General features: G+C 31.5%; 1 protein-coding gene across 1 annotated transcript; it reads right to left on the bottom strand.

Moving 5' to 3' along the window:
• Positions 1-2,876: 2,876 nt before the first annotated feature.
• LOC141689206 (uncharacterized) lies at positions 2,877-4,299 on the bottom strand. The gene is made up of 2 exons (XM_074493412.1): positions 3,852-4,299; positions 2,877-3,549 (listed from the first exon to the last, which is right to left on the bottom strand). Exons 1-2 carry the CDS (start codon positions 4,083-4,085, stop codon positions 3,151-3,153), a joined length of 633 nt encoding a protein of 210 aa, XP_074349513.1. The 5' UTR covers positions 4,086-4,299; the 3' UTR covers positions 2,877-3,150.
• Between the last annotated feature and the right edge of the window lie 10,467 nt (positions 4,300-14,766).

Here is a 14,766-nt window from a genome sequence, read left to right as displayed (position 1 = left end):
AAGAACCTGTAGATCGTAAGCTGATAAAATGGGAATCAACACGCGAGGATCAAAACATCAGAATGGTTCGCCATTGAAGCTCTGATACCATGTTAAAACTATGAACTTTGTGAAAGAACAATCAATCAGAGGAGAAAATCATTGTTTATTACATGACTTTTACTTAGAGCTCAACTCAATTACAGAGAAATGAAAATGCTAATTGCGTGTAGAAGAAATAGAGAGATGAAAACTTAATGACTAAGTCACACTCTTTTAGACCTATATACAAGTGGATCAGGAATTAATAGAAATGTAACTAAATACTGACATATTGATGATGTGTTAATGATGTAGACACACTCTACTATTTTCAATAATTTGATCCCTTGCAACAATAAAGCTCTCATTAAGTCCCATAAATAATTATAAAGTTTTCTTTCTTTGATCTCTACCTTCTCACAACTTATGAGAGTCACAGTTTCAGTTATATTTGCAAACAATAGATGGCTCCCAAACATTATATTTATCCCAAAAACTCTTCATCTTATGATAACACAACTCAGTTGATATATCTCCCTGCTCTAATGCATGTAAATTCTTCAAAATCCGATACACTGTATGATCATCAATCCTAGAAAATTGATCATGAAGCTCATTTCACAAATCCTGAACAGAACTCGCAAAATCCATGCAAGTGCTTATCTCACCAAAAACAGTGTTTAAAATCCAATTAATTACCATATCATTCACCCTATTGTTAGCAGTTGTCCCACATCATTTGTGCGATGGGCAGTTTGCTAGAATATATGCAGCCAAATAACTCCACCAGGATGAGAACTTTTGAAAGTGACCCAAAAATAAATCCGTGCGGGCTTGGGGTAAAGCGGAAAATATCTTATTAATGTGGAGTTAGGCCTGCTTAGAAAGCCCAACAAATGGTATTAGAGTTTCAGGTTATTATGGTCAAAACAATCTCAGAATGGCTGCCAGAATGGATCAAGGAAGCGGCAGACTGGCTATCCCAGTATGGGCTTAAGGGGGACGCAAGTTGACCTTTTATTATGGGCCTAGGGGAACCAGAAAGATAGAAGGATTTAAGGGGCAGATTGCCAAGAATTGTTCCATATCATTTATGGGAGGGACATGTTGCTAAAATATATGTAGCCCACAGATTGGCTACCCCAATATGAGCTTAAGGGGGAGGTAGATGGACCTTTCAGTATGGGCCTAGGGGAAGCCAGAAAGCCAGAGGGATTCCAATATGGATAAAAAAAGAGTCATATCACACAATCAGGTGGCAGATTCAGCAGGTGTCGAGCTCGATGTGTGAAAGGGAGATTGTTTGGAGTTACCTCATATCATTTGTGGGATAAGCGGATTGCTAGAATATATGTAGCCTGATAACTCGATCAGGGTGAGATTTTTTGGGAATGATCCAAAAATAAATCTGTGCGAGTTTGGTCCAGAGCGGACAATATCGTAATACTGTGGAGTTATTGCTGTTTAACAAGTTTAACTCACATCACATTGTGCCTTAAGTGGATAATCATCCTGTGATTTAGGTAAAATATCAGTAATTAACCCTAACGTACTTTTAGCAGATAAAGCTATTGTGATAAACCGTTTTAGGGCCAAAATTCTATATCAGTTAGTTTCTTAACAATGAATTGAATGATTTATTTCTAAACATAAGTAGACTTAAGGTTTGTATTATCCATATTTTCTAAAGTATCAAACATCAATCTCACAGTTTTCTACGACAGTTGTGTTTTTAACAACATTTGCATACGTATTCTTCATTTTAACTCCAATTTTAAACAAAAACAAAAATCACAAAGAAAGGAAAATTTAGCATTTGAAAAAATAAAAAAATTGGTGTATTTATTTGATTGATTGTTGTTAACGTATTCAAATTCGAGAATTTTGGGAAAAAATTTAGAAATATTATTTTACTTAGAAATCGGTCAGCGAAGAATTTTATTATTCAAATAAATTTATTGTTCCACTCCCCTTCGTTTTAAATGCAGAACTAGCAAGGTGATTTATGGCAATATATTCCGTTTTTTATTTTTCTATCGTTTTATAAGTAACAATGATATCACGTTTGTTGAACAAATTAATGCTAAATCGTATGCATTCTGCTCGGCACACTTTTCTGGGTATGACATTAAAAAGCGTTGCTGTAGAAAAAAAAATATCGGAAAACTATTTGCAAGAAAAAAACTCTTCTATTTACACTATTCGTATTCAAGTGGTGTCAAATGTTTATGTGGAGGAGCCAATATGCAAAAAGAACTGTACTTCATTTGTCATCTCCGTTACCTTAGATCTACTAGCAACCTCCCTGAGTACTAAAATGTTAGATTTTATTCGTTCTATCCAATTTTGTTTTTCCACATTTCCCATTTTTGGATAGTGTCATGATGTTTGTTTAGTTTGAACCCCTTAAATACTCATTTGAAGCTGAGATAACATTTCGTGGGCCTTTTAAACTCAGTTCATTCAGTGGGTCCATTTTCCATACCAAACAACAAAACATTACAAACTGCCTCTTCCCAATTCGGATTATATACTTTCTGTCACTTACAAATTATTTTTTTAAGAGAAAATATTTACAAAGATGTCCCATTATTACATATTTCGAAAATTGTAATCAACCGAGATATTGATTTATAATTTATCAGTCAATTTTTTAAAATTAAATAATTTATTTATAATTTAATAAATCAGATAAATATTTTTTTAACTGACTTATCATTAATTTTTAAAAAATCAGCCAATTTTATACAGAGCTATGTCCACTTATTTCTATCACAAAATCTACTTTCTATCAACAAACTCACCTGACATACTTTCAATGTACATGAGAAACAACGCAACACATTAATAAAACATTGACACAACAAAAATTACCTAACCACTTTATAACAACGCAGAAATGGCAGGGGCAATTACAAAGAAACAAAAGAACTAAGAGATATAAGATTAAAGTACTATATGCACTCCAGTTTTTTAGATTTGGTGACACACAAAATGTTGTAAAATGGAGTGATAATAGTACTATACCACCAATAATAATAATTAAGATTAAGTAGTCCTAGCAATTACTTAATTAAAATTAAGCTAATTAACAAGCTGCTGCTCCTGGATGGATCCCTAAGCTAGTTCTTAATTCTTTGATTTCTTGGTGGTGGTGTTGGTAGAGGTGGAATTATTAGGATCTTGGAGAACATCAAGCAGGACGGTGGATTTGCATTTAGGGCATCTTGGGTCCTCTTCTGACAGCATCACGTACATGAGGCACCTTGGGCATCCTACTAGCACCATTGATGCTGCTTCCGGGCTACTTGAGTATTTTCCATCTTCCTCTGATGATACGCATGAACTTGGTGGAGATGTTGGCGACACCGTAGCGGAACGGCTCGGTGTTGCCACGTGTGGGTTGCGCCTTGGCGGTGACAGGTTGAGTTTCAGGTCAAGTTTTGGTCCGTTTCTTCTGCTCATGTTTGTGGTTTCTTGTTCTTCCGAATCTTGGCCTTTTGTACTACTTTCCAAACTATCACCTACCTGAACACACAAAAGAGAGAGAGAAAAAAGTGTTAGATTATGATGATAATTGATAAATTGTTTGATCAATGATTAAAGCTATAAATTACAAGTCAATTATATGTCATCTACACATATGCAAAGATGAGACATAATGAGTAGGCATCTCTGATACCCTAGTGGCAAGACTCATTTTTCTCACGTCCCCGCAATTATAACAAGATCGCGCGTTCAAATTATCGATTTTTCGATGTTGACTTGAAAGTTTAATGCATTGAAAAATATGTAACGTAACAAAAAAAATGTATAGGACAAACAAATACCTTAAGAAAGTTATGATCAAAAGTAAATGATATAGGAGAATAGAAATTGTGTAGCAATTGTAAATGAAAATTAGAAGTGGATGATGGAGTGGCGGAGACGCGAAAAAGATCAAGAGTGATAAGGCGGTTGCCGGGGATGGCACCACCGGAACAAGGAGGAGGAGGAGGAGGAGGAGAAGGGAGGAGATGGAGTGGTAATGGTTGTTGGTTGGTTTGAGCATGTAAAAAGGCCATTATATATAAGAGGGGGGGATGATAGATGGGATTGCTTTAAAGCTTAATTTAATTACGGTGAAGGGAGAGAGAGAAAGTTGAGAAATGAATTGAATTGAATTGAATTGAATAGAAAGAGGAGCTAATAGCTAGGAATGGTTGAAGAGAGGGGAGAGGAGAGGGAGAGTAGTGTAAATTGAGAGCGCCAGGCAGCAATGTTATATTAATGCCTTTGGAGAAATCCCAAGATGGATTTGCAGAAAATAGAAAGTTTGAATAAATACCCACCTCACTCCCCCCCTCCCCCCAGTACGTACACATACACATTGTGTTATTTGTTTTACTTTTTCTAAAAGTCATATCTTTCAATAACCATATCTCTTAACTAGATCATATTCATATTCATATTCATATTCATACACCAGATTCCATTTTCATTCAGAGTCAAACATGATTTTGTAAAATGTTACCAGTACAGTTTGTAGGTGTTTAACATTTCACACAAGCATGTTCACTTGTTCAACTACAAGTCAAAATTAATCTGTATTAGTATGTCGCAGAGTTTCCAACAATTGGTTGGTGCAGTGGTATTGTTCTTACCTCGTTTGAGTAGGTTAAGGGTTCAATTCCCAGTTTTGGTACTGATATGATCCCTTCTTTCGACAATTTATATGTTCTAAAGCATAGTTTTCTTTTTACTGTTACAAGAACCAAACTTTTACCAGAATGCAAAATGTAATGTTAGGGATGAAATGGCATCACCTTATTATATGACAAGCAACTACATATATACTGACCACATTTGATTAATAATTTCAACTGCAAACTTTTGTTAATTACATATTCACATGTATGCACTGAATTGATTTTTCAAACACTTACACACATATATAGGTTCATTGATTTCTAAGATGAATGAGGGATCGTATGTGTTTATATATTTTCAGAGAATTGAGAAGTATACATAACTGCAACACAAGAAAAAGCTCAGCTGCTTTTAAAGCTAAACCAGATTTCCAACAAATCCAACTACACTTACAATTAATTTTTAACTTTCAATTAATACATACACTGTACGCAGTACGCACTATACATATTTTCCTTTAATTCTACGATTATTCATGTATTTTCTCTTTTCCTCATTTAAATCCCTCAACTACAAATTTTAAATCTTCATTATGGAAAAAGAACTTTGTCATAATTGCAATTGTTTATTGTTATATATAGCTGTAGTCTATTAATTACACAAGTATTTTTATACTATACCACAAAATTGTCAATAGTATAATAAGAGTCAATTTGTTTAAAGATATTCAATATAATAATTAATATTACGCGTCTGATTTGGAAGTTGAAAAATAGCGCCCGTGATAACATTAACATTTCTTAAAAATAATTAAGGTTTCAGATTAGAAAAAACAAAGTATGAAGAAGTTAACTTGCTATCACCCCCCTCCCTTTTATCAACCATTCTACATTTCTTTAGTGTTCTTAATCAATGGAGCACTAATTACCAGTAACTACTACTCCTTGGTAATTAAGAATACAACTGTTCAGGGCAATCTTGTGAATATGTATACCTTGTTAGTCAACTTCGAAATCGAAATTAAAGACATAAATTTATTAAATTAGTTCTCATCAACATCCACGACTTAATTAGGTGCATGATCACCCGAGTCTAATTTCGGTGTGCCCGACTCCAAACTTTCCTATCAGTTTTTTTCAGGATAGTTGATTAAATTATAGGATTAAATATCAAGTAGGTCACTTACTGCATCCAAATGTATCAAGTGAGTCACTGGTTACAAAACTGACTCAAATGAGTCACTCATTGAAATATTAATATCAAAAATATCACTCTATTGTTAGTCGAAATTCTTAAAAATATTATATATCGAGTTTTCCATATTTTTTGTTAATGATATTACATCCAAATGAAAGGTTACGAGTTCTACTATTTTAGATAATATTGTTAGATTTTTAAAATTTTATCAACTATTTATTTTTAATTTTTTGATTGTATTATTTGATTTAAATAAAAATAAATAGTAAATAAATTTTAAAAAATTTAAAAATATTATCTAAAATACTAGAACTCAGAATCTTTAATTTGGATGTAATATCATTCATAAAAAATATGTGAAACTCAATATATATTTTTTTTAAGAATTTCGACTAATGATAGAGTGATATTTTTGATATAAATATTTAAATGAGTAACTCATTTGCGTCAGTTTTGTAACCAGTGACTCACTTGAAACATTTGGACGCAGTAAGTGACCTACTTGATATTTAACCCTTAAAATAGTAAATAAACTCAACTTCACGTTGTACTTTCCAAGTTATTCATGGAAGAATAGGATAAACGAAAAGAAAAAAAAGATCAGGAAGTTTCCAAGTTTTTTAACGAGAAAATTTTGTAAGAATTGATTTTGAAGGATAATATGGGTCAGTTTGGCAAATTTTATAAGCCAACTTATTGACTTATAAGCCCTAACAATATGTATAACTTCTCGAGTATATGCTTCCATGGAGTTCTTGGATGGCTTATAAGCCCTAACAGTTTTGTCGACCCGGTTGAATTTACAGATAAGTTGAATGTTGGTAACGACGTATTTTTTTTAACTTATTTTTTAATTTTCGTTTTTTATCAATTTTAATTTTAGAATAATTTATTTAAAATGTTAATCTAACTTAAAATATAAGAATTAAGATAATTATATATAAGAATTATTTATTTTAGTTCATTTAAATAAAAACAATTATAACTTATAAGTTAAATTATCCAAACACTTGTATAACTTATAAATATTTATCAACTTATCACTTATCAGTCACTTATTCAGTTTAAGTAATAAGTTACTTATTTTAAGATTTCTCACACAGATACTATATATGTATGTAAGAGTTTTTACTTCCATCAACCAATTTTTGGGTGGATTTTTTTTTTAAAAAAATCTATTTAATTTTTTTTCTCTATTCTATTTAAAAAATTTGGGAGCACAGTTATAAGAAAAAATTTACTTTTGTATTATGTTCTCTTTTTTTTTTCTCTCCTAATTTTTATCCACTAAAACAAAACTTGTCTATTTAGGTAACCAGGTAAGTATTCTCTAGGCTAAAAAAATAAATATTCTGTAGTTATTTTTCCATTTTTAACTCTCATAGGGCAAATTGGCTAAAATTTTATTAAAAATGTACATATATTTTATAATTAATAAATATTAAAAAATATATCCTTATAAAGTACATTAATATATTTTAATATTAAATTTTATTTTTTTTCTTAATAGGAATAACGGTTTCATTAATGAATTGTATTTAAAAATACAATAATCATTGTTAGAACATACACTCCATTCACAAAATTTATCATTAACCGAAGGTCATGTATAATGTCTTCGAAAGTTTAGATAATAAAATTTTAATGACTTTAAATTAACCCACAAATTTTTTTTCGTTAAAACCCGTAAAATACCATAGGAAGAAAATCCAGGAGGAAAAAAGTAACCTCTACAAAGTACATTATAGACAAAACTAATAAAAAATAGTATATTTCGATAGTTGTAAGAAATTATCCGTGTCATAGATATGTGTAGCTAGTTATCTTATACTGCGAGATTTCCTTAACTAGATAATTGTGCTTTAAATTTTGAACAAATGATACCCATTAAAACTCTTTCATTCATCTTGAAAATTATAATAAATGAAATAAGGATGATATATTTAGAATAATAACATAAAATTATATTCGATAATAATGATAAAACAAAAGCGAAGGTACATATAATAAAATATGGTCTAATCGAACAAAAAATCACATGATTGCCTCTAAAAGACCGTCATATATGCCATAAAAAAAGAAACCCATAAATCGTACAATAATAGTGTTCAATCAAGGTAATAATTGAAAATTTCCCCTCAAAATATTCCATCATCTTTTTCCGCCATCACATTCTTCACCAATTCACCCAGCACTGCCATCACCGGCCACTGCTGACAAGCAGTCGTTCGGCCGAAAATCCGGCAAAACCCTTTCGTGTTTTTTTTTCGGATTTAAACTCCACATTTCCCAATCTATAATCCTACCTAATTCGTTTTCTTCAATTCAACCCGGAACAAATATTTCGGCTAAATCTCTCGTCTCTCTCGTATATCTCCTTCACCACTGTTTTCTCTCTATTGCCCTTATCTCGAGTCGATTCACATCACCATCGTGACGATGCTTCGATCATTTTCTGACCACTCATCCAAAACATGCACAAACACACTTACACTTCTTTCTTAAACAAACATGTAGAATTTGTGTGGGTATGCCTCGCTTGTATGTGTATATGATAACATAAATGAGTTATAAATACTGTATAAGTAATGGGAGCTTGACAAAGATAGTGAAACTGAACAACAATGTAAGAGAAGAACAAACAACTCTTGTATTGCTATGAAATATTCAGCTTGTCTATTACAAGGAAAATGAAAATTATAAATAGGAAAACTAAACTTGGAGCCTAAGAATGCTACAGTATCAACCTTGGGGACCAAGTTGCTATGACATCATAACAATGATGTCATTATAATGTTGTCACTATATTTAACACCCCCCCTCAAACTTAAAATGGTTGAAGAACCGGCTTGAGTTTGTGAACAAAAGCAACGAAAGTGATGGAAAAATGTTTCACCAAGGAGACATGATGTAGAAGAATCAGGTCATGTTGAACTTGTTGACCGGTGAATTTGACAATCAATCTATGTTTATGTGTGTTGTATGAAATACCATCAAATATATGTGTATATGATAATATGACTGTGATATATATATATATATATATACATGCTATGTTCTGATACGTTGAAATCACGAGTAAATATATATAAATATCACAGTGACATGTATATATATGTGTGTGATGTGTGATATATAGAGTTTGATGTCACTTTCTGGCCTTTCATAGTTACGTTCTGTCCCAAGTGGATGTCCTGTCTAAGGTTCCCGGAGTGACAGTGAATGCAGTGGAAGATGAACCAGTTTTAGATAAAACCTTTCTAAGTAAAGATTCAAGCTCAATGGTAGATGCAGTTTCCGGTGTGGATACCGAGGTTGCACCAATGGGAGGATGAGATGGCTTGTTTGATTGAAAGGAATTCCCCTTACAATACTGTGGTGAAGAATGACCCTTCTTGTGGCAATGTTGGCAAGTATGGTTGTGAAGTGTTATACAATCCTTGATCAAATGTCCATTTTGCCGACAAAATTTGCAAAATGGTTTGTCAAATGTGGATCATAAAGGTATTGCTAGAACCATATCTTCCATATGACTTTCTTTGCCGATATCGAGTCGGGTTTCTTCAGAAATGAGTTCTGCAACAGCAGTCTCCGGAGAGGGTAGCGAAACATGGTGAAGTAAAGCAGCTCTAACAGGTTCGAAATCATGTGTGAGTGCCATCAGAAACTGGATGAGACGTTGTTGATCACGATATGTCTGATAAAGTGTTGCGTCCTCTGTGTGTAACCACTTTGGTTCAGACAATGTCAACTGGTCCCAAAGTGATTGTATTTGTGAGAGGAAATCAGCTACCGATTGACCAGACTCTTGTTTCTGCTTGCTGAGAGAATGCATAATCTGATATTGATGAGAAAGATCAGATGTAGTGTATCGAGATTCCAAAAGATCCCAAATTTCTTTTGCGGTGTCAAAATTTCCAAACTGCAAATTAATTTTAGAAACACAAGAATTTCTAAATTATGTAATATCTTGATATTTTTGACGTCCCATTCTTCAATACGATCTTTGAATTTTGACTCGAGTTCATCTGTCTCTTTAGTGGGAAATATGAAATCCCCGTTAACATAACGCCAAAGTCTTTTTCCCTCGAGGATGCTACGCATAGCTTGAGACCAAGATAAATAGTTTAAACCGATCAAGATTGTTTGAATCAATGAACTATTTTATCTTTCCATTTTTTACAAGGGTTGAGATGTATGTATACAGAAGTAAGGAGGGTGAGCTTACAAGATTTGGTAAAATCTGGGCACCAAAATGTAAGTTTGCCGATACTGGAAATTTTAAATGGGCTTTATAAGGCCCAAATAAAGAGATTAATGGGCTGAAAATATAATGGTCCAAATAAAGATGAAAAGTAAAGTGACGCAGTTAATAAAATAGGCACAACGTGTATATTAGATAGATACGCATGAGAGGGTGTGGCACACGGTGTGAGTCAACTCGTAGAGATTGAGTGAATTAATTGTGATGATTCGATGGGTGAGTAATGAGTTTAGCAACTAGTTGTATGGACACAAGTTGATGAAGTCAGAAGGGTTTCGTTGAGCCAGTGAGTTGACTCGGACATGAGAAAATTAGTAAGTCAACTCGGCGAGAGAGTATACTCGGAGTATGATGACTCGATTGGAGGATGACTATGCGAGGTTTTATGGCTGGTGTGTGATTGGTGTATTTATATGGCTGGTAAAGGAGCAATTTTGAGGCTGTCTGTGTGTTCCTTGAGTTGCTTGTAAAGTGTTTGTGTTAATGTCTCAAAAAGATGGTAACACTAGAAATGATGGATGACTCTAGGAAGAATGGATGTAAGAGAGTTTTTGGTGGAGCAGCTGGAGGGAACAACAAATGGAAGGAATAATCCGGACAGAAATCGTGTTTGCAGCATTTTTAACAAGCTTGCCAAATGAAACTACCCAAGCTTGACGTTGAGGTATGTTTTGTAAAACTGATTTTGGTGGCAGCGGGAATAGTGATAATCAGGAGCTTAAAGCTCTGATACCATGTATAATTTGTGTGGGTATGCTCTGCTTGTATGTGTATATGATAACATAGATGAGTTATAAATACTGTATAAGTAATGGGAGCTTGACAAAGATAGTGAAACTGAACAACAATGTAAGAGAAGAACAAACAACTCTTGTATTGCTATGAAATATTCAGCTTGTCTATTACAAGGAAAATGAAAATTATAAATAGGAAAACTAAACTTGGAGTCTAAGAATGTTACAGTGCTACAGTAATGCTACAGTATCAACCCTGGGGACCACGTTGCTATGACATCATAACAATGATGTCATTGTAATATTGTCACTATATTTAACAAAACAGATCTCACAAATTTGAACCCTATACATACACAAAACGCACACACACGACACTCCCTCTCTTCACCTCTTTTTTTCGCCGCCTCAACGCCCAAAACACAAGAGGACATACCTACATTACTCTATACATACCACACAAGGCATATATGTTCTGGGTGGAACTTCAGCAAATGTCAAAATTTGATTATTTTGACTATAAAAATTTAAAAAATTATGAGTAATTAAAAATAAAGTTAATAATAGTTTACAGCTAGGTTATTTATTTTTCTTTCTTAATCTCTTTTTTCAACCAATAAAATATAAAATGTAAAATTGCAAGCAAGAATAAATTTTGAATAAATCGCACTTTGCACCCCTTATAAATATTCACTTTCGCACTTTGGTCCCAAAATATTATTTTAAGTAGAATGCATCTCTCAGCTATTAATTTTAATTCAATTTGCACCCTTTTCACTAACTACCGTTAATTTTTAACATTCAACGTTAATATGCCATGGGTAATAACGAATTAAAATGTTTAAACAGCTATAAAGTCTGATATTGATATATACAAGGGTATTATATAAACACACACATGGATCCTCTTCTTCCTTCTTTCATTTTCTTTCTTCTTCCTCTTCATTTTAATGGCTGCCAAGTGTTATTGTGGTGCTTGGTCTGTGCAACAAATGGCATCGACAACAACAGATGCCGGTCGTCGATTTATGACTTGCCCATATAGAAAATGCAGTTTTTTCAATTGGATTGACCCTCCGATGTGTGATAGAGCTCGTCTAATTATCCCGGGCCTAATACAAAAGATTAATCGGCTTGAAGCGGAGCTTAAAAATGTCCAGCAAACAGAAATGATTAGTACTAGTATTCTTGATAAAAGTGCTCCGATGGATGAATGCAGTGCAATGGACGAAGGAACTGTTTGGGAGGAGGCAAAAACAAAAAGAGGGACTAGTAGTAAAGGGTTGTTATTGTTATTGTTCACTTCCGCCCAAGTCGTATTATCTCCGGCAACTAGTCTTAATCGTCCTCGCATGATGTAATAATTTCGTGATCCACTTTTTAGGGTTATCGATCATCCTCCGGTTAAGGGTTTAAATATAAAAGGGGGAATGAAAAATGAAGAAGTGGGGGATATTCACTTGATTTTATTTTTCTTTTATTTTAATTTTATATTAGGTGACATTATTGAACCTTCGTATAACCGTTGACTATTAAAAATTAACGGTATAGTTAGTCAAAAGGGTTCAAACTGAATTAAAATTAATAGCTGAGGGATGCATTCTATGTAAATTAATAATTTAGAATCAAAGTGCGAAAGTGAATATTTGTAAGGGGTGCAAAGTACGATTTACTCATATATTTTTTTACAAATTTTGTTGATAAAAAATTGTAACATGACAAATTAGTGAATCATAATACATCTATTTGTTATGGTGGTAGGAAATGCTAACAACAAAACAACATTGCTGTTATTTATAGATAAGATGACAAAAATATTAGGTACATTAAATTCACTCAAATTATTTCATACTATTGTTAATAGATTATATACTTAAAATCGATTAGATATTACAGGAGGTAAGAAATAATTTGACTAACCTAACAACATTTCTAACAATTAGACACAGTAATACTATTTACGTGGCCAAATGAAACAAATTTCGGATTTTTTCAGACAAATTATTACGTGCGATAAAAAGCAATCCCTTGACTTGAACATATGCGGGAAATGGCTAATACAAATATTTGGGTATGAATTATGGCATCGTTTATTTCGATTCAACTCAACTGTGTATTTTGGATTATAAAATAGTTACACTGTTTGGTTTAATATATTTTAAATTGAACAAAGGAAGTTGAAATTCCATCGTATTTGTAGTTCCTACAAAATATAGGAACTTAGTTACCAAGTTCAAGTATGGCCACTAGAAGTTACATAGCTAACAAGTACAAAATCATTTAATATTTACCAAAATTAACTACATAATTACATGATAATAAATCAAACATATACATTTCTAATTATGGTGAACTTATAACAGTAACTTAATTCCAAGGAAATTCAAGGTCCCATGTAACCATAAAATCGACGAAACAAACAAGGCCTGTATGATGGGAGAAATACATGTTTCTGGTACAACTCGTAAATATAATATTATGTTTTACTCAAAAATTGTTAAACGTTTTTAACTGTTTTCGATAAATAAATTTTTGAAGTTGAATGTACTGATTATTTATTGAAATTTTGACATTATATACTAGCCTAAAATCACAGATTATTTTAATATTACATAATTTTTTTGAATTTAATTTGAAGTAAAAATTTTAAGTTATGAAATTTATTTATTTGAAATTTTAATAATATGATTTGATAATACTTATTAATATACATATAGGCGTATAAGTTAGTGATACTACAGTTTTAAAAAATAATGTAAGGATTGAAATTTTTATTTTTATTGATATTTATATATTTAATTAAAAGATAAATTTTAGTTGAGATCAATAGTATACAAATTGTCATTAGTCTGTTAACCGATCAAATCCAACTAACTATATTCAGATTTATATTAGTTTAATATGTTTAAACCCGAATCAATGGAAAAATTTGTGTGTCAATAGCAAAAAAATTATGTTAGCTTAAGGTCTGTTATATCAACCAAATCCAGCTAAATATACTTATTATTTTGTTTAATTTTATTTTAATCCGGGTGATTATTATTTTATTTTAGACCGAATGGATAATATGTATTATTTTATTTTAGTTTGATGACATTATATCGACCCCACGAATTTTTTTTTCAAATTTTTATATTGTTATAGTCCGGTCCAATAATATAATATTTTTAGTAGGCTCAATAATATATATTTATTATTTTATTTTAGCCTGATTCTTCAATCTAACTAACTATATGTAATTTTTTTATTTTTTAATTTAAAATTGGATCAATAGTATAATTTTACTTAGCCTGGTCGGGTGAATTATATATATTATTTTATTTTAACGAAAACCATTAGACATTTGGAATTATGTTATGTATATTAATCTATTTATAAGAGTATTTTATTTTAAATATTACTACAATTACGGTGACCAGATCGACTATCAACCAATTTTTTATCATTTTGTCTTTAATATAATTGTATAGATTTGACTACAAATTGTAATATAAGTGATCGAAATAGTATAATAAATAATGCAACCAAATATGTGATATAACCTTAAATTTTTAAAAAAAATCATTTAGCCCATTTTCAATTTAATTACTTAATTCATTCATTACAAAAATTCACATTTAAAAACTTAAATATAAAAAATAAAAATTTATCTAAATTATAATCAATGAAAAAGTATATTATTTTACATAAGAAATATTAATAATTGGATATTTTAATGTCTCGTCAATTAAAAAACTGAAAAACAAATTATCTATAATTAATTTTAATCTAGTTTTAATTGAATTTTAATCCAATTAATCTGATCCAATTTGAATCCGATCAGTCCAATTTTTATTTTAATATATTATAATTATAAATTGATCTAATGGGTGATTTTTCAAATTTCAGGGCCAAAGTAGAATTAAATCTCATTAACTATCT

This window comes from Apium graveolens, chromosome 10 (genome assembly GCF_009905375.1).
Source record: "Apium graveolens cultivar Ventura chromosome 10, ASM990537v1, whole genome shotgun sequence".
Taxonomy (NCBI): domain Eukaryota; kingdom Viridiplantae; phylum Streptophyta; class Magnoliopsida; order Apiales; family Apiaceae; genus Apium; species Apium graveolens.
The sequence above is the reverse complement of the archived record's forward strand: the minus strand, read 5'-3'. Positions and strand labels throughout refer to the sequence as shown.